Here is a 26,806-nt window from a genome sequence, read left to right as displayed (position 1 = left end):
TGTCTGAAAATCAATTACCGTCTGAAAATCAATTACTGTCTGAAAATCAATTACTGTCTGAAAATTAATTACTGTCTGAAAATTAATTACGGTCTGAAAATCAATTACGGTCTGAAAATCAATTACTGTCTGAAAATCAATTACTGTCTGAAAATTAATTACTGTCTGAAAATTAATTACGGTCTGAAAATTAATTACGGTCTGAAAATCAATTACTGTCTGAAAATCAATTACTGTCTGAAAATCAATTACCGTCTGAAAATCAATTACCGTCTGAAAATCAATTACTGTCTGAAAATTAATTACTGTCTGAAAATTAATTACTGTCTGAAAATTAATTACTGTCTGAAAATTAATTACTGTCTGAAAATTAATTACTGTCTGAAAATCAATTACTGTCTGAAAATCAATTAGTCTGAATGTTCATGAAGCATTTACTCCATTGTGATCCATTTTACTTATGTATGTTTTTCAGCATCTTTCTCGTTCCACAATTTTGGTGCTATTTCAACAAATCATAAAACAACACATTCGGCTCTTTCAGGACAGTCCTGCTCTGACTTTTGGTATTGGTGCAGCTTTAGCTTTTTGAAATATTTAGTATTTTCTGCCATTTTTTTCTCATAGAAAATGAATTTTCCATTCTTCAAATCTTTAGATATGTTTACAACCTTTTGCTGCTCATTTCACATTTTGTTCTGCTTCAGCTTCTTTCAGCTCCCTTATGTAAATTTAAACTTTTCAGCTACTTTCATCTGTTTTGCGATTTTTTTCTGATTCTTTCTGCTAACTACATTTTTGTGCTTCTTCTAACTTGTTTCTGCTAATTTTCAGCTTGTTATGCTCCTTTCAGCTTATTTAGGTAAGCTTCAGCTATGTCTGCTATTTCAACTACTATTTAGCTGTTTTATGCTAATTTTAGCTTTTTCAGCTAATTCCACATTTTTTTGCACTCATTTTAACTTTTTTCAGTCTGAGCAAAAAATGTTTTTTCAGAAGTTCTTCTGCATTAGGCATTCACACTGCATTTTTGCTGGAAATGCAATTTCTCTAGTTACAAATTATGTTCATCGTTTCTTGTTGGACGTAAACGCCCCCCAAACTGAAGCTGCTCAGGAAGCGACCTACAGTAAGATCCTAAGCTAAACGGTAAATGGACTGTACTTGTAGCTCCTTTCTATCTTATCAAGACACAATGTGTGCCCTCATTTACCCATTCATACAGCACTCTACTAGATCCATACAAAAAATTATCAGTGCTTTATGCATACACCGATGGGACACATGTTGGAGGCAATGAGGGGTTCAGTGTGTTGAGGGACGCTTCAGCATGTGACTGCTGGTGGAATTGAACCCTCAACTCTTGCATTGGAGGTCAACTGCTCGAACCACTCAGCCACAGCCGCCCCATCCTAACCGTGTTTACCTTTCCAGAGAAACCCACTTCCAAATGTTCAAAGTATTGTTTAAAAACATAAAAACAGATTTCTGACACTAACCTGAAGCTGGTAAGGCTTTCCAGCACGGATTATCTGCGACACCAGGAAGTTGGTGTGGAAAAAGTGCACATTCTCATCTAGAAAGCCGTGGAGAATAAGCAACCGATTGGGCCTGCAAGGCAAGAGTTACATGGTAGAATAACATTTAGTGAAGAGCAGTAAGCTGCAGAGTAGTCAGACATTCAAAGATGCCCTCCACCACCCCCAACACTAGGTAAGTCCTAACTGGTCCAAAGAAAGCATTGATCGAACATGTCACGTGATTCCCTAAAGCAGGGGTGCCCAAAGTTGGTCCGCCAAGCGGTCCTCATTACTATATGAACATTTCCTTTGAAGAATCAGTGTGTTTACACTCAGTCATTCCAAGTTTAATGTTAGATGGAAAGTTGGCCCAATGACTACTGGAAAGACACTACACAGCTGGAGTGACTAATTTGTGCATTCATTTTTTTAAATTTTAATAATTTATATTTTATTTAGACAGACTCCATACTGTCTCTCTGCAGTTTCTTGCTGCTGAACAACATTTCCTTTGACAAAGCCGAGCATCATGGAGGTGCCCGTCACACACCTTTCTTGAGCACCCCTAAATTTTAACTCAGCATCTCTGAAAAATTAAGAAACCATCATTAGGATTTTGTAAGGAAACAGTTCTCAAACCTTAGATTCACCAAAATATTGAATAAATGTTGAATTCATTCATTTAATCCCACTGAGCCTCGAGGACTCATTTACAAGAGAGACCTGAATAAATATGGAATAAATGACAAGAGTCTCAAACGGGCCAGTAAATCTATAACTTTTTGCAGGAGTCACTCCACCTGTCAATCAGTCCAGTAGGTATGTCAGCAACTGCCCAGTCAGCGACCTCAGTTTGTCCTGAAGTGCACGTCTCTTACCTGCAGAGCTGCAGCTTTGCAGAGATTTCAATAATAACAGAGTTTACATGTTTTGTTTCATGGTAATCTGCTGTAATAAACCTTTGTAAAATACACCAGAATGCAGGAAATGACATCTACTTTATTCAAAATTCTCTGGGGGAGGACCCCAGACCCCCCACCCCCAACCACCACCACCACCACCACCACCAATGCAACCTGTTCAGTAACGTTCATGATACCGAATGGAAGAATAAATAACTGTATAATAAATAAATGGACTTTACTTAAAGATTTATTTGCATTTCATGCGTTACATTATTGCATTTGGCCCGCAGCTCTCTATAGATTTTGAATTTGGCTCTTTCATGGAAAAAGTTTGGGCACCCCTGCCCTAAAGGCTTAAAACGTTTGATTCTAGTCTTTTGTGTACCCTGACAGCTTATGAATCTTACTGTAAAACTTTAATAACTGTTATTAAAATGTCAATCTTGTTTGCAGAGCACCATGACTAAATGAAAACCTGCTTGTTGCTGCCTGTGTAGGAGTCTGCAACATTTGCAACACAAAGAGCCATTCTGGTCCCTCCCTCACTACATCCAGTGGGTCCAAAGCTGCAAACCTGCTGGAGCTGTGATCTTCAGGGGATGAGCTTCAAATAACACAACTCTAAGTGTTGCATAAATTAATACGACTTAATTTAATATTATTCTAAAATACAAAAAAATAAGTTAAATCGTGTCATCTGGACCAGTTTCTTTGAGGGAGAAACCGAAGGATGGATAGTGAGGGAGCGAGCAGCGTGTCTCTTTAAGAAAAATGGGAGGGAGGCCCCGTGACGTGACATGGGCCATCTCTCCTTCCTTTCGTCAGTTCTCAAAACGGCGGATGCTCGGTGTGGTTTGAGCATTTTTCACACAAAGATTTTAATAAAAAAATCAGTAAACAAGTCCTCAGCTTCTTTTTGCAGAGAAAAACAACTTTTTACACAAAGACACGGGTTTCAACCGTGAATTTTGGAGCTTCGACAAGACGGAGATTTTTTCCCCAGGTCGCCCTGTTAGCTTAGCTCGTAGCTTAGCTGCTTTTAACGATCCAAAAACATGATTCTGGACGTTTAAAACAGATTTTAACGAGAAAAGAGAAAGGGAGGGGTCAGCGAAGAACACCGGAGTTGAGCCTTTTATCGTCCAGTGTCTTCAGAGACACCAAGAAACGATAAAACCAATAAATGAACATGAGGTCGATCATTTTCATTTATCATGAGATTAATTGATTTATTGTTTATTGCGACAGGCCTAGTCATCATCAGTCCAACAATCAACACCACTTGTCTTTGAGCGTGTTTGTTTATTTATTTATTTATTTTAAGGAGAGGCTCGATGGACAACTGTGGAAGCAGCTAGTCTGTTTGTAGCTGAAATAAAGTCACAGAGAATGAATTACTTTGGTTTAAAAACAGGAAGTGACTCCAAGTGTTTAACAAGAACTGCACCAGCTCTGTGAAACCAGCTCTGAGCTGATATTAAAAGCTCCAGCTGAACAACTGGGAGAGCAGACGTGTGGTTAACTTCTAATCTAGCACATTTTATCGTCACAGCACACAATATTTTTAAAAGCTTATATCTGCAGGAACAATCTGTTTGATCAACTTATTGTCCTGATGAGTAAGGATCACGAGGGGGTCACACCTCAACACGTTTACTCTCAGTCATGGCGTCAGTGTTTTCCAACCTTAATGCACGTCAAAACTCTTGAGTAAAATTTAAACTAGCTCACCTGAAAGTCTGAGGGACTCCTCCAATCACAGACGATCGATATATTTGTCCAGTCGCCCAACTTCAGTAATCGACTGAGCTCATCTTTGAGTTTGGGGATTTGAATTATTAGAATCACTGAATGTTTTCAGGAGGCTGGATTTGTAATCTTCTAGAGAAATTCTCCTGAACAGGCAGTTTAAGGACACTGGGCTTGCTAAGCTATCTGGTGTACACGAACAGTGTCTCGTGCACACCTTGATGGTGTCTCGTGCACACCTTGACGGTGTCTCGTGCACACCTTGATGGTGTCTCGTGCACACCTTGATGGTGTCTTGTGCACACCTTGACGGTGTCTCGTGCACAGCAAACATCTCCTTAGGGGCTTTATTAAAAAACAACACTAGACAAAAAACAAAGCACATTTTATAACATTAACTCTCTTTCCTAAATTAAAACTTTGCAGGCAACATTCTTCATTCATTTCTTTATTTGTGGAAAAATTAAACATTCTACATTAAAATAACAAAGAGCTTAGTTAAAATCTAAAAGCAGGTCAGCTTGTTAAATATCTAACTGACATGTTGAACTGGTCTAGTCTAAAAATAGAAACCTTTATTTACTTTAACTTTAATTATGTTTATTTAAAAGATAAACTTTGACTTATAATAAACGTTATCAGTTAATTGATAAACCACGACTTCTCAGCAACTTGCCTAAAAGGTTTTCATAAAGTTTTAGTTTTCTGATGTTTGAAAATCTGAGATCACACGTTGTGGCTGGAAGCGAGAACAATGAAACGGCTAACAGGCTAACATGCTAACAGGCTAGCAAACTAGCATGATCTGACAGAACGTTTTCTCCTCGTGTCTGCAAAAATAATAATGAACAAAAGAATCCTTCCTTTTTGTTATGAATACAAAAAAACATCAATTTATTCTCTAAACTACAAAGAGCTGCTACAGAGGGCCCAAAGGGCCACACGGGGCCCTGGAGCCAGAGACTGCCCTCCTCTGTATGTCAGCACAAACATTCCTCACGTTCTTGAAGTAGAACACGTAAAATCTCTACGAACGTTTGAAATCTGACTTGTCTCGACGCAGTCAGTTCACACTGAGTGAAGCACGATACGCGCCCAGACATGCACGATGTCATGTCCTACGAAGGCAGACAGCTGCGCCTGTTGGCAGAATGTGTGTGTGTGTGTGTGTGTGTACTGACTCGCTAGGCAGCTTGTCCACGTGCAGCGCCACAGATCCCTCCTCGTAGCCCTGCTGGTTGTTCTCAGGCACGTCCATGTAACGCTCTGTGTAGCCCGTGTCGTAGGCCATCCACACGGTCACCGGAGCGCCGGCTATCGCCAGCTGGCACACAGTCAAAACGTCAGCGTCATTTTAATGAAAGCAGCTCAGAAAACAATAAACGAGGAACTAAATGATTTGAAATGGGAGAAAGGATTCAGATATCTTGAAATTATTTTCGGTTTGTTACATTTTATTATTCAGCTAAACTTGTTTGGCTAAAATTAAAGTTAAAAGCCTTTATGCATACCCTGCTAATTAACAGAAGTGTAGGTTGGAAATGATGGGAGTTGTAACTGCTTCGGTCAGTCCTTGGACATCTGCAGACATTACTGCACAATCTCTGGAGCTGACTGAGTTAGAGCCATCTATGTGTTGGTTGATGTCAGTTACAGTAATGTCTGGAAAATAAGCAGCTACTTTGTTCACACGCTTTGAACATCGCAGCTTACACAATACTGCAGCTAATTTAAAGATGTTCTTATTTAGCGTTTAATGGGCTAACGAGCTTCATGCAGCCAAAACATTCAGCCTCGTCACACCCGGGCGCTCACATAGCTGCCCAATACACGTCTCTCTTGGGGGGGGTCCTCGTAACTCAGTGAGACTACCTGTATAAATAAAGGTTAAAAAAAAATCTGACCAATGAAATCACCGAACAGGTCACAGTGGACCAATGAAACTTGGTTTATTTGTCCACTGTGTAAACTGTGACTGTGACTTTGTCCCCCCCCCATCCCCTCACCACCTTCTCTCCTCCCCTCCTCGTTGTGCCTACAGGCACAACAAAGTATTTTCAGCCACTCAAATGTGAATCGTGCATTAATGTGGCACTCTGAGCTCGGTGGAGGCTTGGATGACTGGCGGTGAGAAAACTGTCTGCATGCACAGAGCAACTTCTGCTCAAGTCTGTCAGTGGATCCTGACAGTGGATCATGTCAGTGGATCATGTCAGTGGATCGTGTCAGTGGATCCTGACCGTGGATCCTGACAGTGGATCCTGACCGTGGATCCTGTCAGTGGATCCTGACCGTGGATCCTGTCAGTGGATCCTGACAGTGGATCCTGACAGTGGATCCTGACAGAGGAGCAGGGTGAAGAACTATCACCATCAGGTTTCAAAGGCAGCTGTGTGATGAAGAGGACAGCACAAGCTCAGGTGCACTGGAGGAATGTTCAATGACTTCCTGGTAGACTACTGTATGGGTTTGTTTTTTTTACCAGCCATGTTCCTGGCACTGTTCAGAAAAAACATTTACTGTACAAATTTGTATACGTTACCGGTACAAATTTAATTAAAAGTTTTAAAAAATCTTTCAGTGTAAATATCTCATGTTACAACATGGACGCCTGTGGTTTATACACAAATGCAGCCGATATATGTGGAAAAAGAAAAAAAAAGTTTTAAATTTAGTGGGCATGACTTACATTCAGGTGTGTCTGTAAATTACGGTAGTTGTGGAGGCAACTGGATGTGGGTTGCCTCCAAAAGCTGACGAGTTGTAGATGTTCATCCAATGACTCCTTTCTGAGTTTTGTTAAAACTTGTCAACATGTTGCTGACAGACAAACCAGGTTGAGTTTAAAATTTAAGCAAAGTTCCTTGTGCAATGAGCAGCACTCATATGTGTGTTGTTAATTATTCTCAGCTACTACCACACCAGATTTTAGCACAATAGTAATAAAACTGACTGAACTATAGACAATTGTGTTTTATTTTCAGGTGAGTTAGCTGTGGCAGCCACCTTAAAGTGGAATGACTCTAAAAGTGAATCTGATGGTTTCTTTCTGCAGTTTTCATTAAAATCCATTTTTTTCAGCTACAGAAGATAAAAAGTGTAAAACTAACCTCTCTGGTACAGGAACACATGAACAAGACTAAGTTCTGACTCAAAGGTTGTCCAACACAGCCACCACGTGGCAGTAACAGGAACTGCAGAACAATTTTTGTTTTATAAATGAATACTTCACCTGTTAGGCGGTCTATATCGATACAAACACTAGTTTCCTTGTTTCTGTGTAAAGGTGACAGCAGAGGAGCCTCGCTCATGTTTGTGTGGTTTAATGATAAAAAGGGTTTCTAACCTTGAAAATGTTGGGTCGCTGGATGAGGCCCATAAGAGACAGGAAGCCTCCGTACGACCAGCCGTGGATGGCGATGCGACTCAGATCCACAAAGTTAAACTTGTCTGCCACATACTGCAGCCCCTCCACCTGGTCTTCAATCTCCACCTGACCCTGTGGGGTTAAAGGAAGAGTTGTTCGAACTGAATTCTCCTCATTTTACTACATATTAACTAGGGATGCACTGATACCAGTTCTGGGGTAATAATCACGAGCAGAAGCAGAACATATCTCGTGGAGGCATTTCAAAGTCAACAGCTGCGCAAAAGAAGGTCCTGAGCCCAAGTTTCCTTTCCAGTCTCTCAGTCCTTGGCAGCAAGATGAAGACATAAAACATAATAATCTGTCTATTGTCTTGTTTTCTTATTATTGTTGAGCAAAGCTGCTGTGCCTCTTGTGCTGAGAATGACCGTGATGATGGTCGTTAAACATGGATTTTTTTGGAGGGGTGTGGGGTGGCACTGGAATAAATTACTTTATTTTCATTATTTTTACAGGAAAAATATGTTCAAATACCGTATATTCTGTCGTACACGTCATACCGCCCTATAAGTCACATCAGTCCAAATATTTCTAATAAAGTGGAAAAAACATAAATACGTTGCTTCGCAGTTTTAAGTTGCATCTATGACGCGTCACCGCTGACAACCCGGAAACGTGGGCCGGTGTTGCGCCAAAAATCAATTGGCTGCCAAATGGTGGCTGTGGGGGCGTGCACGGGAGGACTTTAAGAATTTAACAAGATTAACACTTAAAAACAATTGTTTGTTTACTCGACTTTATAGTAAAGGTGAGTCTCAGTTGAACTTTTACTTAATAAATGCACTTCAATGGTCAAAGGAGCTGCATTTCTCCGGGGCGGTGCAGCGAAATGAAGATGATTTGATGGTTGCTGCAGGCGAGCTGGACGAAGGCGGCAGTATATGGCAAGCCAACTGTGTCATTAATAGCCACTTTTACCTATTACATGACACAACAGCATGCCACACTATTTGAGTGCCATCTAGTGGCTGAAAATGGTAGTGTTTAATATTTTCAGTCTGAATGAATGAAAACAGTCATCTCAGCCAAAAACTGGTTTATAAATATGGGAAATAATCCATAAATATGTCGCTGCAGTGTTTAAGTAGCAGGGCATGTAAATTATGCAAAAAAAGTGACTTATAGGCCAAAAAATACAGTAATTTTTCTTCATATAAACTGTGTGATGGAACAGATTCATTTTGTAACTAGATGTTTTACTAATTGGAAGATTTGTCATGGTGTTTGTGAATACTCGTACTGGTGCCGTTTGAAAAAGTGTGGTATCAGCGCATCCATACGTTGAACTATTTTTACAAACACATGATTTATTTTCTGTTTCCGACTCTACCATTTTGTTTTTTAGTGCTCCCTCGAACTCGAGCCCCCTCTGACAGGAACCCCTCCCATCAATGATGACCACAGCATATCCAAGAGCGGCCAGAGTGTTGAGTCGGAGGTACTTCATCCCCTTAAAGGAGTTGTTAACCAGCTGCACCTACATTCAAAAACAGACAGTGCATCAAAACACAAGTCACTGAACTCATTTATGAGTTTAAATCTTAGAGGTAGAATCTCACTGGACTGACTGCTGAACACTCAAACTTACAAAAATATGGAAAAAAAAAGGTTTTTGTTGAAGTCGTGCTGAAATCTGAGTTTACCAGCTTCTTCCTTTTCAGGTCGCAGGGGTCACTGGTGTCCATATCCAGCAGTCACTGTGCGAGAGACAGGAGACACCCTGGACAGGTCTCCAGTCCATCACAGGGACACACAAGAGACAAAAAACCATTCTCTCTCTCACGCTCACCTAAAGACAATTTAGAGTTACCAATCAGCCTAACATGCATGTTTTTGATCTGTGGGAGGAAACCGGAGTACCTGGAGAAAACCCACACATGCACAGAGAGAAAAGCAAACTCCACCCAGAAAGGCCCCGGTTGGGATTTGAACCAGGCAACCTGCTCACTGAGAGGCAGCAGCTGTACCAACTGAGCCACCGTGCCACCAGATTTGAACCAGTTTTTTTATTATTTATCACCAGAGTGGTTTTTAGAGCTGGACAGAGTGCAAGTGTCCAAATACAGCCTTGAGCAGGGTTGCAGGCGCTCATGACTAACTTCAGAAGCGTTTGCAACGACCGCAACAGGTTCACAACTCAAACAACAAGACGTGCCTCTGCGGCTCACAAGGACAATAAGAACCACCCTGAATGTTGCAGAGACTCTATCGTGACTACTCAACAAGTCATGGCCCAGTGAGATGCCACCTCACGGGGCACAGAAACAACATGCACGGCCACAACGGACAAACCTGTGGACCCCCGTACACAAAGAGGACCGTGGGGTGTTTCCTGCCAGGCTGCAGGCTGTGAGGCTTGTACACCATCCCATACAGCTGGAAGCCAGACTTCCCTGGAAAGTCAAAAATCTCTGGAGGATTGTAATCTCCGGGGCAACCTGAAAGACGTTACCACACAGGAACACTGGTTAACCGTGTACTGCAGCTAATCCACCGAGAGCTGAAATTACAAAGAGTTTTAGGACAAGTCACTAATATAGGTAATTTACACAACCACTGCAGTCGAGTTCATGTATTTTGTTTAAACAAAATTTATACTGAAACATGGTTTTCCTGTAAAATACTACTGACACAAGAATCCTGCAAATATTAGCGATCAAATATTTTATCTGTTCTTTACATCTCGATTCAACACCTTGCAATGCCATGACTTTGTTGTGATACAGCTCCTGAACTTTAAAAATGTGTCCAATCAATAGTGGAGCCCAGTGGAGGTTTCTGTCATGGGGGGTGGGGGGGCTATATTTGACCTGACAATGACAGATCATATCACTGGATAGTTTGGTACTGTCGTGTAGTGGTGGATTCAGTGAACCAGGACATTAAAATCTACCCAGATAATTTAAGAACAGTAATTCACCCAAGGAGCTTTCTTCATTCAAAACTGGAGCGTGGACTTCAAGCTTTAAATGTATTATGGTTGTGTGCACTGCACTGAACACGGAGCAGAGAACGCAAAGCGCTGAAGATGATCAATCTCCATGTTAAAGGTAAGTGTTACAGGACCATCTTCAAGCTCCTTCATGTTCCTCTGACTACAGCAGCCTGTATTATTAAAAAGAACAGGTCATGGGACGGAGGCCAAGCTCCAGGATGTGAACGCAACAGAAACTGCAACTCCAGGTTGATTAGAGGGAAAGTGTGGATGGTAGAAAAAGAGCCAAAGAATCCACTGAAAACCATTCAAGGTGAACTCAAAGGTCAAGGTACGTCACTTTCTGATCGCAACATCCATCATATTCCATCCATCCATCCATCCATCCATCCATTATCTTGTTTATTTTGAAGTCGGGTCTCGGGGCAGCAGCTTGAGCAGGGAGGTCCAGACATCTCTCCACAGCCACCTCTTCCAGCTCTTCTGGGAGGACTCCAAGGTGTTCCCAGGTCTACAAAGAGACGTAGTCTCTCCAGTGTGTCCAGGGTCTCCTCCCAGTCAGACATGCCTTTTGCACCTCCATAGGGCGGCGCCCAGGGAGCATCCTTACCAGATGCCTGAACCACCTCAACTGGCTCCTCTCAATGTGGAGGAGCAGTGGTTCTACTCCGAGTCTCTCCTGATAACTGAACTTCTCACCCTACCTTTAACGGAGAGTCCAGCTGCCCTGCAGAGGAAACTCAGGTTAGAAGATGGACCTGTGATCAGAAAGTCGCAGGTTCACCTCCCGGTATCGTCAACATAAAAAAAAATATGGGTGGAAAACGTGGAATACCCACACCTCCCTCCACCCTCATTTGCCCCCTCTGGGCCCCTGAGCAAGGCCCTTAACCCCCACCATCTGCTCCTAAACAGGTCTCTCTTGAAAATGAGTTCTCGTGGCTCAATGAGACTACCTGCATGAATAAAGACTAAACGAAAAAAAAAAGAGACAAAACAAAATCTTTCTGGCTCCTGTCACATCATCTGTGATTTGAGTTTTGAGGCGGCTGTAGCGGAGTGGTTAGAGCAGTCATCCTCCATGGGAGAGTTGGGGGTTTGATTCCACCAGCAGTTACATGCTGAAGTGTCCCTGGGCAAGACACTGAACACTCGTTGCCTCTGATGTGTCCCCTTGGTGTATGAATGTGATAAAGCTCTGATTAGTCTTTGTATAGATCCAGCAGAGTGCTGTATGAATGAGGACAGTGATTGTGTTGTAAAGTGCTTTGAGTATATTGATTTGACAGAAAGGTGCTGTCCATTTACCATTTGTTCTTATTATTGTGCAAGGACACCAACAATTTAATCAACATCTGTATTTGTACTCATAAAGCCAAACTCAAAAAGAATGACAGAACATTTTCTTTGTAAAACAGATAAGGGCTTTCAAACATGTATACATCTTTTGGCACATATGAAAACATAAAAGTACATTGTATCACAGAATTTTTTTTAGAACATCTCAATTTAAAAAAAATTACAGCTATAAATCTGAATTGTCAACTGCTGTAAAATTAAGTTGAAACCTGATTACCAGAGAATATTATGCCCCAAAACATTTAATCAGACTAGAGTACACACATTATACGTGTGTTTAACTATTGTACAGCAATGGTCCACGGAAGCAAACACTTGCATAACGTTTGACCTTGATTTGTGACCTTGACCTTGAAGCTGGAGTGATGCACGGGACGCTTCAACTAGTGATGCTGCATATGTGTAACAAGTTTCATTAAATTATCTTGAGCAGATCAGAAATTATGGGCAGGACCAGAGAAAGTTTACATACGTACGTACAGAGACTGCACCATAATACATCTGACCTCGACGGGCATTCAAAAAGTTTAAATAAGTTCTTTATTTTTTCACATCTTATAATGACAAACTTTTAAAGGTTTGTCTACAGATTTGGCTGCTGTTAGGTATTCTCTGTCTTGTTGTATCTTTTAGGGTGAGTGACCAGTGTTGTCACCATGATGTGTTGTTTACCTGGTGACTCCATGAGACTAGCCCAGAACTCGGGGACCATGTGGAGTGGGTCGTCTTCTGAGCTGCTCAGTTTGTACAAATGGACACAGGGAGGGGTGCTCACGTTACTGTAGTGGCTCACAAAAAAGTCAAAGTTCTGCAGGGTGAAAAAGACAGGCAGCAAAACTAATGGTTACAAAGGTAATATCTAGGACAATGATAGTGCCAAAAGGTAAGAAACAAAAGAACTGAAGGAAAAAAAAAAAAAAGAGGATGTTACATCACATACCTAAGAGTTTTGTTTTAAAAAAAACAAACGGCATGATGTCCATTTAAAGAACTTTCATTCACAGACACTGAACAACCGCATCCTTTGACTACATCCATCCATCCATCATCTTTACCCACTTCTTCCTTTTCAGGTCATAAGGGTCACTGGTGCCCATGGCACTGTACACCCTGCACAGGTCCATCACAGGACCACATGGAGACAAGCAAGACAAACAACTATGCTCACCTCACTCGCTAGAGAAGGTGAGTCTGAGATCGGAAGGTCACCAGTTCAATTCATTGGACTTAGAGCTGTCATTTCTAACCCGGAGCCCGAGCCCGACCCGGAGTAGGGCTGGGTTGGGCCATAATATATGGCAACATGGCTTGCCATACTATCACCAGCCGCACACAGCCATTTGACCGTGCGCTGACCCACCTCGACAGAGGTAAAAAGTTCAGTTAAGCTGCAGATGGACTACTGCCAACGATCCATCAGCCCAAATGGCCGTTCATTCAGCCGCTGCACTCAGTGAACGCATGCAGCCGACGAACCAAACAGGTGAGATCACAACATCCATGTCAGAGCAGCTCCGTGTCTGAATAATGCAGAATGCAGCAGAAGCAGGGATTTAATGTGCTTAGATGGCCATGAAAGGACAAACACCCCCTCAGCTCTGATCTTCTGCCCCTTTCCTCAGCTGTGCGTATCCGCCGAACGTTAATGACCATATAAGCAGTCAAAGGTCAATTAAAACCGTCTGTTTTATTTCGGGTTCAGACCTGTAATTACTGTTAATTTGTCAGGTCGGGTGGGGTTTGGAAATGATGGCTACGGGCTGGAGTCGAGTTGAGTCAGATTTTTTGGGCCCGAATGCAACTGTCCCTGGACTGACAACATCAAAAAAGTGGGTGGGAAAGGTGAACATCTGCCTCCACCCTCATTTGCCCTGCCCTGGGCCCTTGAGCAAGGCCCTTAACCCCCACCATCTGCTCCCCCAGGCACCCTAGATAGGAGCTCTCTGTTCCACACAGAGGGCTGTGGTAGCTCGGTGGTCTGTGGTTGTGTCAGGAAGGACATCCATCATAAAACCAATCGCCAAGTCTTCGTGTGAGTTAGTTCACTGTGGCGACCCTGAAGAAGGAGCAGCCGAAAGATGAAAAAGGAAAAAAAAAAGCAAGAACACCGGAGAATCCACATACTCAGAGAGAACAGGCAAACTGGGATTTGATCCGGCAATCTTATTGATAAGAGGTGACTTCCAACTGTGTCACCGTGCCACCCCCTTTGACTGGAGTCAGGTTTTACTCCAGCCAAGCATGAGTTTTAATCATAATTAGAAACACTGTGTAGTTCCTTTAACGGAAAAAATACACATCTTCATTTTTGCAGTGTTAATCCTGAAGTAAAAGCTGAAGCAGTTTGCCCGCCAGAAGGATGGGCTCTCCCCCCCAAATGTAGTTTTTAAACAACGCTACAAATAACTGTCGCTCAGCAATCACAGTTATATTATTCTGCTTTTTGGTTTCGTAACAAATTGTGCCCACTTGCTTCGCCAAGGACCAGAAACATCTCGCTGGACTGATGAAAGTTAGAAATGAAAGAAGATGTGAATGTAGTACCTGACTAACACAGCAGCTGTGAGAGAAACCAGGCTTGGTCAATCTGATCACGTCTCCAGGTGACTCGTAGCTGACCACGTACAGGTGGTGCTCCAAAGGTGTGTCTCTGGTGCCTTGGAAGAACACCAGCTTTGTTTCCTCGTTCACCCAGATCTACACAAAAATGTTCACAAACTCATCACACCTTCTACAAAACATTTTACAGCCGACACCAACATAAATAAGCCTCAAGTTTTATTAAAAGAAACCGTTAATACATCAAGTTTATTATGATAGGAAAAGGAAATGCTTATTTTACAGGTTTCTAATTACCGTACATTTTGAATATAAAAAAAAAAAGTAAAAAGTTTATTTCATTTAGCAATCAATTTTAGATAGTTTCTGTCTTTGTGGTAAAGAAAACAAAAAATAAAACCTAACTTTAGCTGCAAAACAATGACAATTATAATTCAAGTTTCAAATTAAATATTGCTGTAGTTCATAACACTTGTATGTGAAACAACAGATTTATTTCCACATTTGACTCTTGTAGATACCCATCTTAAGTGTGAACTATAAGGTTACTGAGTGCACTTGAAGGCATCATGCATTGTTCTATCCTGATTCATGCTCAATAATTCAGATAGAAACATCTAACAAAGTTAAGTCTGGTCCTCTGGACGGACTCAAAACATGCATTGTTTTGTTGGTCACTTAAGGTTCTTCAAAACAAGAGTCCGACCGATACATCAGTACGGCAGATATTTTAGGTCGATATAGACACTTCGGGACCTATCGTATCTGTGATAATCGTCTCATTATTCAACGATAAACACTTCTAAATTTCACCCCTAAAATGCTGGAACCAGCCGTAATTGTAGAATGTATCCAGCAGAGGGCGCCTGAAGACTACCTCAGTCACTGCCGTTCATTTTAAGTTTCACTTTCAGTCCAGACGAAGCAGGGAGCAATACAGAGCATGATACGTTTATTTTAACTGACCTGTAAAATTAAAACAAATCAACAATAATAAATTCTCTTCAATCCAACTCGCTTGTCATTAGCTACGTGCCTCTCAAGTGAGTAAGCCAACGTTAGTGCTCAGTTGCACCACCTTCAGACATTAGCCCCGTTGTCAGTAGTTATAGATACCAGTCCTGTCGGATTGAGCTTTGTGAGGACATCCAGTGTTTGTAACGTTTGTCATCCTCAATGAAATGCATCGTTTGTCTGAAATCTTAACTTCTCTGCAACGAAAAATAAACTCTGCTGTGGTCAATATCAATTAGACCTCCATCATACATGACTGTCTAAATGAACAGGTGTTTCTTTGTTTAATTTATATTTATGTAACACACACGATAACTTTATGGTGAATAGTGGAGGATAGAAAATGTGAGCGCACATTAAGAAGATTGTTTATGTGACCAGTGCACCACTTGTAAACCTGCTGTGGGACTAGGTATAGCGTGGATCTGATTAGCTTAGAGAGAGAGACCCATCACTGCCTGATGCCCTCAACAGGTGCTACGCATGCTTTGAAGGCCCGAACAGACCACCCAGCACCAGACTCACCCAGCACCAGACTCACCCAGCACCAGACTCACCCAGCACCAGACTCACCTCACCACCGGAAGAAGAGTTTCTCAGCGTGATCTCAGCAGAAGTAAGGAGTACTTTCAGGAGGATTAATCTTCACAAAACAACTGGCCCAGACAACATCCCTGGGAAGGTGCTGAAAGACTGTGCTGATCAGCTCTGTGAGATACTGGCCGACATCTTTAACTCCTCCCTGACCCTGGCAACAGTTCCCACCTGCCTGAAGACCACCACCATCATCCCAGTCCCAACGAGCTCTACAGTGACTGGTCTGAATGACTATCGGCCAGTAGCCCTCACCCCAATAGTCACTAAATGCTTCGAAAAACTGGTCATGACCCACATCAAAACAACTATCAACATCAACAAGGACCCTCACCAGTACGTATACTGGGAGAATCGATCAACAGTTCTACCGCCGCCTCTGATCGTGTAAGCCTGGAATCCCTTCAGTCATATCTTAAGTGGTCTGTTACTACTCTCATGTTGGTTTTAGACTCTGACTTTAAGTTCAATAAACAAATCAACTCTGTTCTGAAGAAAATCTTCTTCCAGTTAATGTAGATAGCTGAGCTTAAGTCAGTGGTGACCAGATCTGACCTTGAAAAACTAGTCCATGCCTTCACTACTACTTGACTGAACTACTGTAATGCACTCTATGTTGGGGTCAGTCAGGTCTCCATGTCACGTCTCCAGCTTGTCCAGCTCAGCTATTAACAGGAACTCGTAGGTTTGATCATATTTCACCAGTTTTGTCCTCCCTTCACTGGCTCCTTCCTGTATGTGTAAGAATTGATTTTAAAACTCTTCTGTTAACCTTTAAGTGCATAAATGGCCTTGCACCTCATATCTTTCTGAGCTGCTGGAACCATATGTTCCTTCTCTGGCCCTGAGATCATCTGATCAGCTGCTTTTGGCTGTTCCAAAAACAAGACTGAAATTCAAGAGGAGATCGGGCTTTTTCAGTCGTGGGCCCTAAACTTTGGAAGAATCTGTCCCCCAACATCAGACAAGCCACTTCACTTCCTGTTTTAAAAACTCAGCTAAAAACACTGGTTTTCTCTGAGTTGTTACACAGTGTGACTCGATTTATTATTTTATTGCTCTGTGTTTCTATGTTTTTCTTTTGATACTTTTAGTAATTTTCAGTACCATCGTTATTTTTTATTGTCCCAATCTTTTTTATTGTCCCAGATCTTTTTTTTATACCGTCTCTCCTCATGTTTTCTTTCCTTTTCTCATCTAAGCAAAATATTATTCTGAATAAGAATAAGAAGGCCGCGCTAATTATTTATAGCCACAGCTTCGTGCATTCCGCCCAACTTCGGACTTCGAGGTTGGACTTACTTTACTGACTGTAGTTGTAAACATCTTCCATGTCAAGCTCACAACTCGCTTTCCCACCACAGCACTGGTTTGAGATTGGCTCAGTACTTCTCACTGCCCTCTAACCACCTGTAAAGTTTTCATACAGGCCATCTATGAGTTCTCCAGCAGACTCGTTTTCTTACCTTGGAACCGTGTCTTGCCAGAACCTCCCATTCTCCACAGGTCAGTGTAACCTCCACTTTGATTGCACATTTAAAGTTTCCTGCAAGAAGAGAAAACAGATCCCATACTTCATGACATCCCCTGGCAGATGAGAGAAAATATATTCTAAGCTATAAACTGTATACCTGCAGTTATACCTGAATTGTTTTCACACAAATGCAACAACATCTGGTCATTCCTTACCCTCGACGTGACGGTAGCCCTCTGTCCAGCGGTGGCAGCCTGGCTGTAGCAATGATGTGATTTTATACAAGTGGCTGAAACCTGTTTTAGACTCATTCACCCAAATGAAAGTAAACTCATCTTCTGTTGTTTGAATAAAGGGATAGAAAATATCATGAACCTGCGCAGAAGGGAAACAATCAACGTTTCAATTATTTACTAAACAAGTTTCACATTTTATTTGAAGGAAAGCATAAAGAGATGTCACAGACAAATGATTTACATTTATCCAGATGTCTGTGGTCTCCTCGTAGATAATGTAGGGTTGTGTGCTACTGGGCACGGCCTCCAGACACTCCTGCCTCAGAGCCGGGTCATCTGAGACAGGAATAAAGAGGGCTGGAGGCAGCAGGACCAGCTGCAGTTTCCTCTGACTGCGATCCAACAGAACTGCCCAACCACTAGAACAGAGTGGACACGATCAGAACACTAAAAGTCCATTCATCATAAAGTATTTTCCTTCCAGCATCACAAGAGAAAGATTTTCAAAATGATTTCAAGAGCACTCACTATTTTCCATCGCTCGTCCACCCTGCTCTGGTAATGTATTCTGTTCCAGGAAACAAAGAGCTGAAGGGGATGACCAGCTCTTTATCTTGTATACTTACAATCTGTGCACACACACACAGATTAGTGAAATTACGTGGAAAAATTACCAATAAAGGAAAATAAATAAATGGAAACTTACTCTTCCTTGATGATCTGTCTTAATTTCTGATATCTTAAGGGTAGCCTGGGGGTTTTTGCTGCCTATAAATTATGAAAAACAAATGTTAAAATGCTAAGGAAGGGGTTAAAACCTATTTTAGCTGCATCACAGAAATGATTCTGATTTGATTTTACAAAGTAAAGAATTGATTTTGTTAACATTAATCTGCACTGTTACTTGAAGAGTGAGCAGTTTGTGCTGCACAGCTGTTTGTCCCAGCTCAGCTGCCATAGCTGCCGTGTGTTTTTACAACTTCTTTTCACTGGACTCCGAGAAAATTATGTCTCTATTATCATAACATTACAGGCTTTATTAATGACTTTGAAAAACTGGATTTGTGTAGAAGTTTTTGGTGATGAACACAACATGAATTATGTTAGCTTTGCTATGGCATTTTCAATGTTAAGTTAGCATCTATGCTAGTTTTGGTCAGGAGCCTGGCATTCACAGTTTTTGGGCATATGTTAATGTGCACTCTATACTCAGCAATAAACTATATAATCAGTGTTTATTTATGTAAAACAGACAGATTAATCTGTATTTCTGTCTTTGTGTTTTAGCTTCACAGTGTTTTAAATAATCATAAATCTACTTCTTTGTATTCACAAATCTTTTTTATAATCAAATCACCGCCTTATGAAATGTAATCAAATTAAATTACGAGATGCCTAAAGAATCCCAGTTCTTTATGCAACAACTGAGCCAACAGAATGAGTAGTGACGTTTAACCAGTCATCACCTAGAGCAGTAACCACAATCATCATAAAGCACAGTTTGTTTCCTGACTCAAGTAATGTGAAATCCACACAAAGAGACAAGCCAACCACGTTACTGACACACCAGGAGGTCACAACCACAACTTGGTCATCTCAGTGTAAACACAGATTTCTAAGATGGGTGGAAAATATGCGAGGGTGACGTCTTCATCCAGAACAGAAAAATCTAATATCCACTGAACTTAAAACAACCCAGCACCAGTGACAGGTGAGGCAGTGTCATGATGGCAGGTGAGACAGTGTCATGATGACAGGTGAGACAGTGTCATGATGACAAGTAAAATACTAACAATGATAAGAGAAAATACATTTGACCACTGACTGTTCTATAAAACCATTTTATAAAACTGTTTTCTGAATTATTTCAACACTTCAATGGTCAAAATCACAGCATTTACACATCGCCTCTTCAAACAATGTGGGGCGAGGCAGTGTAGTGCTCTGGTTCACCTCTGGGGGTGCTGTGTCATACACAATCAGTGTTTTCCTTACCATTATACAAGCGGGGTGTCCCACCCCGTCAACAGAACTGAGAGCACCCCTCCTACCAAACTGAACTCGTCCCCCCCCCCCCCCCCCACCCCCGTCCGGCACTGACATAGCACTAAGCTAGCGGCGCGAAATACAGGCTCTCTAGCTAAAAAGCTAAAGGCAGCACTCACGTTGTCTCTTCCCTCATGCTGAACGCCCCCTGCCCCCGCTCAAAAACTGTTAGTACAAGCTGCGCTCAGACAAGCCTCCGTCCCCCCCCCGGTCAACAAAAATCATAGATGAGATGAGCACACACACACACACCCCATGGCAAGTTAACTAGGGGAAACAGTGACAATATATGAAGGAGGTGGTTGGAGCATTCCCACTGCTGTCTCTTTATATCACCAGTAAACATGTTGGATTGCACATGTGCTGCACATGTTGATGTTCTACAGTCTGTCTCATATTTTGAATGAATGTGTGTGACATATTGACATATTTCTTCGTTCTAATCGATCATAAATGTACGGTCAAAATACACAGGGTGAGGCAGAAAGTACCTTGCCGCACCGATAGGTGGCAGTGCTGCCCCATAGGGACAATGACATGTCGCTGTTACGCAGAGAAGCAGGGGGGGAGATCATGTCTCAAAACTAAAGAATTTTTCTAAACTCATTCATCTTAAAATAAAGGTAAGAGAATACACTTGTTTTGTTTTTATTTAAAAAGAAAGGAGTATGGAGTTGATTAAAGCATAATTAGATGCCTTTTTAAAAGACAAAAAAAGGCTAAATTGAAATATAAACTTCTATTTTGGGTTCATATATGAGCATCCGATTCCAGACAGTCAGTGTCTCACCTGTCACAAGGCTCATCGCACGTCACTGCCCAACACAACCCACCGCAGTGATGCAACTCTAACAGCACAACAAAGAAAATAAATACAGCCTGATGCACAAACAGCTTGTTTATTCTTACTTGAAAAAGTTGTCCCTTCTTGACGTATTTAACCCTAAACTCAACACTGAACCCTCTTCTGGCTGTGAATGCCAACCAAAACCTCTAAACCAGGGGTGCCCAATACGTCGATCGCAAATTACCCGTTGATCTCAAAGGAATTATGGGTAAATCACATGACATTAATAGATGTCAGCCGATCGTCCAACCATGAAATTTGTCTCTTGATTGACAGCCAGCCAGTCTGAGGCCCCGTTTATACGACGTGAACCGTTCGGCCGTTCATTTACCAACAACGGCCCTCATTCTCTCTGAAACTGAAGGTTTCTGAATCCAGGTCTCAGACTGGAGATTTTTGAACATGTGAAGTTGCAAATGAGCACTAGAGGCAGCTGCAGTCCAAAGTTTTTCAGCACTAACAGTTATAATAAATGCTTAATTTAAGTCAGATCCTGCAGGAACAGGATCCAGGAACGCTCTTATTTTGACAGGGTATGTTCCGGTAAGCGTTTGCTTGGATCAAGTAACTCTCAGGCTTAATAATAATAAAGTTATGAACAAATGGGACTGCCTTGAATGAATAAAACCTATATTGGATACGTAATCTGAAAATAATTACATAAACACTCATTTTAAACACAACAGCCGAGCTTCTTAACATCACATACGAGCTGCCTCTCCAAGCAGCATTTCCACCTCAACTCTTAAAAAAATCTCCGCCCCTAAAAGAGTGGCGGGGGTGTCGAGCTAACCAAGCGTACGCGAGCAGGAGCTCACGGGCAGCCACCATGAACAGATGGAGGAGGCGCCTGGAGGTTTCACATGTGGAGTCGGACAACAACGAGTAGGACAGTGAATTCAGCGGAAGAGTCTGCTCGGAACCGTCACGTAAGAGGTGGGGGGGGGGGGGTAGGTCTTGACAGAAGCAAAGTGTTTTCAAATGTAGGTAAACATAGATGTTTAACAATCCGTTACACCAAAATGCAGGAAATCGCATCTACTTTATTAAAAATTTTCTGGGAGAGGACCCCCAGACCCCTCAGCCCGTTTGTAAAAGTGTGGGCACTGGGCACCAGTTTTAGATCTCACTCGTTTTTTGCCTTTTTTATTTCTTTCCTAACCAATGCTGTGGTTCCTTCAAACAGTCCACTCGTTTCTTTTTGATACAAATCAGATAAACACCAGCAGCTTTGCTGCATTCAAGTGGCTGAAAGAAAAACTGATCTTAAAATCACCTGCTCAGTGTGCCCACCCATTTTTACCAGCAGTCGAACATGATGGTGCTTTTTGTTTGTTCATTAGTGCACATTTAGGAAGAAAACAGCGTTTCTGTCCATTCTGATTAGTTCATGAACTTAAATCAGACATACTTGTTTTATCTACCACAAAGGGCCGTTTCATTTCTGTTGGTGTCCAAGTTGCTGTTTGGTGTCTGGGCCAGGTGCACAGATCAAAGTGAACCCCTGCACTCACCTGTACGAGGGTATCTGTACGCATCTGCCTTCCTCTCCTCCAGGGCAGGAGATGGAACATGAATAATTTCCACTTCCGTCTCATCCACCTCTTCATACAGAAGGTACATTGTTTTACCTTCATCTGGGCCTGAAGGAACATTTTGGTATTTGAGAATGTTTTTAACACAGCAACAATGTACGCAGGCAGAAAGACACTTATGACTTAAGCTGTGTTCTTTAAAGACATAAAGGACTCGAGTTTGGAGCTAGCTGCTGACCTTCTGCTGCTGAGGGACTCCACCAGTAACCAGTAAAACGATCAAACTCTTCCTGGATGACAAACGTGGCTACGCCTGCAGACTTTGGGTCGTCTTTAACGTTGTCTGAACCTGAAGGAAATGCATTTAACACAAGTTCACACGAGACCAACTGCATTTCCTGTGAAAACGCAGTGTGAATGTTTAGTGCAGAAGAACTTGCTGAAAAACAGCTGAAATGAGCTCAAATACATTCTGAAATGTAGCTGAAATGGAGGAACAAACCTAAATTAGCAGAAGAAAGCAGAACAAATACATATTTGCTGAAATGGGTTTAAATAAGTAGAAATTAGCATGAAAATGAGGAAATCAGCTAAAAAAAGCTGGAATTAGAAAAAACAGCTGAATAGGCAGAGAGAAACTTCAACTACCAGAAGTAAGCGGAAAAAACGGGTGAGATTAAAAAAATGTGGAATTAGCTGAAAAAGCTAAGATGAGCATCAAAAGCGCTAAATACTAGCTGAAAGAGCAAAAAAAGCTGAAAGGAGCATAACAAGCTGAAATTAGCATAAAGAAGTTAATTGGGCTGAAAGTAGCAGAAATTAACATGAAAAACTTAAATTTATCTGAAAAAAGATGAAATTAGCTAAAAATGCTAAAGAGGTATAGTTGAAAAATTAGAACAAACTTAAAATTAGCAGAAGAAAGCAGAAAGAACATGTTTGCCCAATTAGGCTCAAAGAAGCAGAAATTATCATATAAAAAGGAAAATTATCTGAAAAAAATCTGAAATTAGCAAACAAACAGCTGAAAAGTAAAAAAAAGGCAGAAAGAAGTTTATGTTACCAGAAGGAAGTAGAGAGAGCATATTTTGCTGAATTGGGCTGAAAAAAGTTGAAATGATTGCAAAAATTTGGCATTAGCTGAAAAAGCTAAAATTTGCTTTTTTCTTCTTCTTTCGGCTGCTCCCTTCTTCAGGGGTCGCCACAGTGAACTAACTCGCTTGAAGACATGGCGATTATTTTTACAATGGATGTCCTTCCTGATGCAACCACAGCCCTCTGAGTGGAGCAGAGAGCTGCCATCTAGAAAGACACCCGGAGGAGCAGATGGTGGGGGTTCAGAGCCTTGCTCAAGGGTGGGACCAAGGGGGTGGAGGCAGGTGTGGGTGTTTCACCTTTTCCACCCACATTTTTGATGTTGTCGGTACAGGGAGTTGAACAGGCAATCTTACAATCACAGGCCCGCCTTCTCTAACCTCTGCGCCACCACTCCAAAAAGCTAAAATTAGTACAAAACAGCTAAATAGTAGCTGAAATATCAGAAAAAGCTGAAACTTGCAGAAATCAGCTGAAAGGAGCGCAAGAAGCTGAAATTAGCAGAAAGAAGTTAGAAGAAGCACAAAAAGTAGTTATCAGAAAGAATCAGAAAGAAGTGCAGAACAGCTGAAATTAGTTGAAAATAGCTGAAAAATGTTTACAATTGTTTAAGGAAGCTGAAAGAAGCTGAAGCAGAACAAAATGTGAAAGGAGCAGTAAAAGGTTGTAAACACATCTAAAGATTTGAACGATGTAAAATGAGCTCAGTTTGTTTTCTATGAGACTAAAAGTGTCAGAAAAGGCTAAATATTTCAAAAAGCTAAAGCTGCACCAATACCAAAAGTCAGAGCAGGATTGACCTGAACGTTTTGATTTTGTTGAAATGGCACAAAAATTGTGGAATGAGAAAGATGCTGAAAAATGCACAGAAGAAAAATGGATGACAGTAGAGTTCATGAGAGTTCAATCATTTGACAGATCATCTCAACAGGGTTTCCTTTGCATCACGTAGACTGACGTTCTGATTAAAACAGTGAAACTTTGACACTTCCTGTATCAAATCAATGCAGATGTTTAAAACGTAAAACCTTCACACCTTTATGACAGTATGTGAGTCTCCTTTCCTCGCCCGTTTTAATGTTGGCAACCCACAGGTCGTTGTTGTTGATGAAGGCTATAAAATCGGGGTGTCCGGGGCAGATCTTGGGGTCCATGCGTGTTCCTGAGCACTGGCTCTTTATCTCCACAGGCTTTACAGGAGCCGACTGCTGAAAACAGCATGAGATCTCAGTCAGAGGCAAAGTGCATGAAACTGACTCCACGCTGATGAATTAATATCTTGTTCTATTTGGAAGAAAATCTCCAAACTACAAGTATAAATCACCTGGTAGAGTTTCTAAAATACTGCCTTAAGTAGTTTGTACTACAGAACCACGGGGAAGACAAATACTGTAACACATAAAATTAATTTTAAGAGGTCGTTTTCATATTAATGTTTAGTGCAACACCCCTCCACCCTGAACATGAGAGAGGGTTTATACTCTGACCAGCAGTCACACCTGTTATCCATCCTCTCCAAACAATTACTGATACAGGATGTGTTGACAGGAGACAAGTGAAGGGATCTGAACAAAGTCAGTATGGTAAAATATAAACACAAAAAACAATCTGATTTAAAATGGTGAAAAAAAAGCCCAAATAAATTAAGTTTCAGGGTAAAAAGTGCACGTCTAACAAGCTGTGAAGCTGCAACAGCAACTGCACGTTCTCCAACAGTTCTAAACATCTGCAGCATGCAGCTCCTCTGAACACTAACACGCTGAAGGTCTCAAAAACAAACAAGAAAATAAAAACACTGAAACATTTTCTGAAGAAACACAGCCTGTGTGCTGATAAAGACTGAAAACATTTGCTGAAGAACCAAGAAGTGAGTTGTTAAAAGGTTTGAGAAGCAGTAACTTTAGAAGATAGCTAGCTTAAAGCTAAAAGTAACAAAAGGCTAGGTTAAAGTATCAAACTAGTTTTTGCTGCTTTTCCCAAAACGTTTGCTAAAATACAAACGAAGCAAAAGCCCATTTAAAACCCAACAGTAGCTAAAAACGAAGGCGAAGGACGAGGAGAAGAAGACAGAAGTAGAGCAGGTATGCTGATTTCAATAAGAACATTGTTTTTAAAGATCATGGTGTATCTCCAGGCTGCCTGTCCTGAATTATCTCAATGTTTTGACTTGTGACTGGTTAAAATAACACAAAGCCTGCAGAAGTAGATAGATTTAAAAAAACATTTGGAGAAGTGTGAACGCTGTTTTCTAAATGAACATTCACTCACGATGAAGCCGTTGTTGCCGCCATCTTGACAATAGAAGAGACTATTGCTGGCTTGGAACAGGAAGAGGCCGGTCTTTGCGTGGTAGTCGTACGACGTGATGCCAAACGCGCCCAGGCGCTTACGCTCTCTCAGCAGCTCCTCCTCTCGAGAGTAGGCGCCCTGGTGTGGCGTGGCCTTAAACGAACAGGAAAGCTGCATTAAATGAACCCATGACACGTCTTACATTCGTTTTACAAACATGATCAACTTTCTGTGTGAATCGACCTCCATCTAATTCAGCATCCTCCTCGGTCACATCCAACCTCTGAATATCCTGCTTCACATCGTCCACGGATCTTCTCTGTGGTCCTCTGTCCCTCCGCTCTGGCTGCTTCATGTCCAACCTTCTTTGTCTCGTACATCCACTGTCCCTCCTCTGCACATGCCCAAACTATCTCAGTCATGTCCCTCGAACTTAGTCCTCAAACTACACTATTTTGGTCCCTTTAACAGAAAATGCAGTAGTCCCTCATTTATCACCGGGGATCCGTACCTTGAAGCTCCGCAGTAAGTGAAAAACCACCAAGTAGGAATAGTAGTACAAGTAGTACCTCTGCCTCCGACCGCACTCTGCCAGGGCTCTCGGTCACGCCCACTTCTCTGCTGCAGAGCAGAGATATGACACGCTGCAGGAGGAAGCTTCTCCTGCAGCTATGGGCTGCACACGGGTGAGATGTCACCTTTTGATCCATGTCCCTCCCATTCACATAAATCCTGTCTTGATTCTACTGACTGTCAGTCCTCCACCTGTCAAGGCTCCCTTCCACCTGCTCCCTTCTCTCACTACAGTTGTTGCCTGCAAGCATCATGGTCAATGGGAACTCTTGGCTGAGCTGCCGACTTGTCACCAGTGCTGTAAACAAGAAGGAGCTCATTTTTAATGTAAACCCACCCCCACCTTGGACACATCTGTCACTCCTACTGCACATCTCACCACTGTCTCATTGTCCTGCCCTACACTCACACAGAACCACGGCTCCTCAGTCGGCATCCCATTAGCTTTCTCTACTTCCACAGAGACACAGAGCAGTTCCTGTTCTTCTCTACACTTCATCAACACTCAAAGCAAACGACACCTCTGTGGTGCTCTCAGCATGAAGTCATCACAAAGTCATCACAAAGTCATCATGCTGACATCCTGAAGTCATCACGAAGTCATCACGAAGTCATCACGAAGTCATAACGAAGTCATCCTGAAGTCATC

At 41.8% G+C, this 26,806-nt stretch overlaps 1 protein-coding gene across 1 annotated transcript in view; it reads right to left on the bottom strand.

Moving 5' to 3' along the window:
- Positions 1–26,806, bottom strand: part of LOC119414426 (dipeptidyl peptidase 9) — a 30,717-nt gene that overhangs the window by 557 nt on the left and 3,354 nt on the right. The window contains exons 5-20 of the mRNA XM_037681518.1: positions 25,564–25,737; positions 24,332–24,503; positions 22,439–22,549; positions 22,180–22,308; positions 18,479–18,540; positions 18,301–18,401; positions 18,014–18,191; positions 17,752–17,911; positions 17,529–17,608; positions 14,440–14,592; positions 12,568–12,703; positions 9,894–10,039; positions 8,932–9,078; positions 7,521–7,673; positions 5,356–5,498; positions 1,500–1,611 (exon numbers count right to left, since the gene is read on the bottom strand). Coding sequence (XP_037537446.1) covers positions 1,500–1,611; positions 5,356–5,498; positions 7,521–7,673; positions 8,932–9,078; positions 9,894–10,039; positions 12,568–12,703; positions 14,440–14,592; positions 17,529–17,608; positions 17,752–17,911; positions 18,014–18,191; positions 18,301–18,401; positions 18,479–18,540; positions 22,180–22,308; positions 22,439–22,549; positions 24,332–24,503; positions 25,564–25,737 — 2,157 coding nt within the window. The remainder of the gene's footprint in view (positions 1–1,499; positions 1,612–5,355; positions 5,499–7,520; positions 7,674–8,931; positions 9,079–9,893; positions 10,040–12,567; positions 12,704–14,439; positions 14,593–17,528; positions 17,609–17,751; positions 17,912–18,013; positions 18,192–18,300; positions 18,402–18,478; positions 18,541–22,179; positions 22,309–22,438; positions 22,550–24,331; positions 24,504–25,563; positions 25,738–26,806) is intronic.

The sequence above is a fragment of the Nematolebias whitei genome, chromosome 9 (genome assembly GCF_014905685.2).
Source record: "Nematolebias whitei isolate Nwh7 chromosome 9, NemWhi1, whole genome shotgun sequence".
NCBI lineage: Eukaryota > Metazoa > Chordata > Actinopteri > Cyprinodontiformes > Rivulidae > Nematolebias > Nematolebias whitei.
The sequence above is the reverse complement of the archived record's forward strand: the minus strand, read 5'-3'. Positions and strand labels throughout refer to the sequence as shown.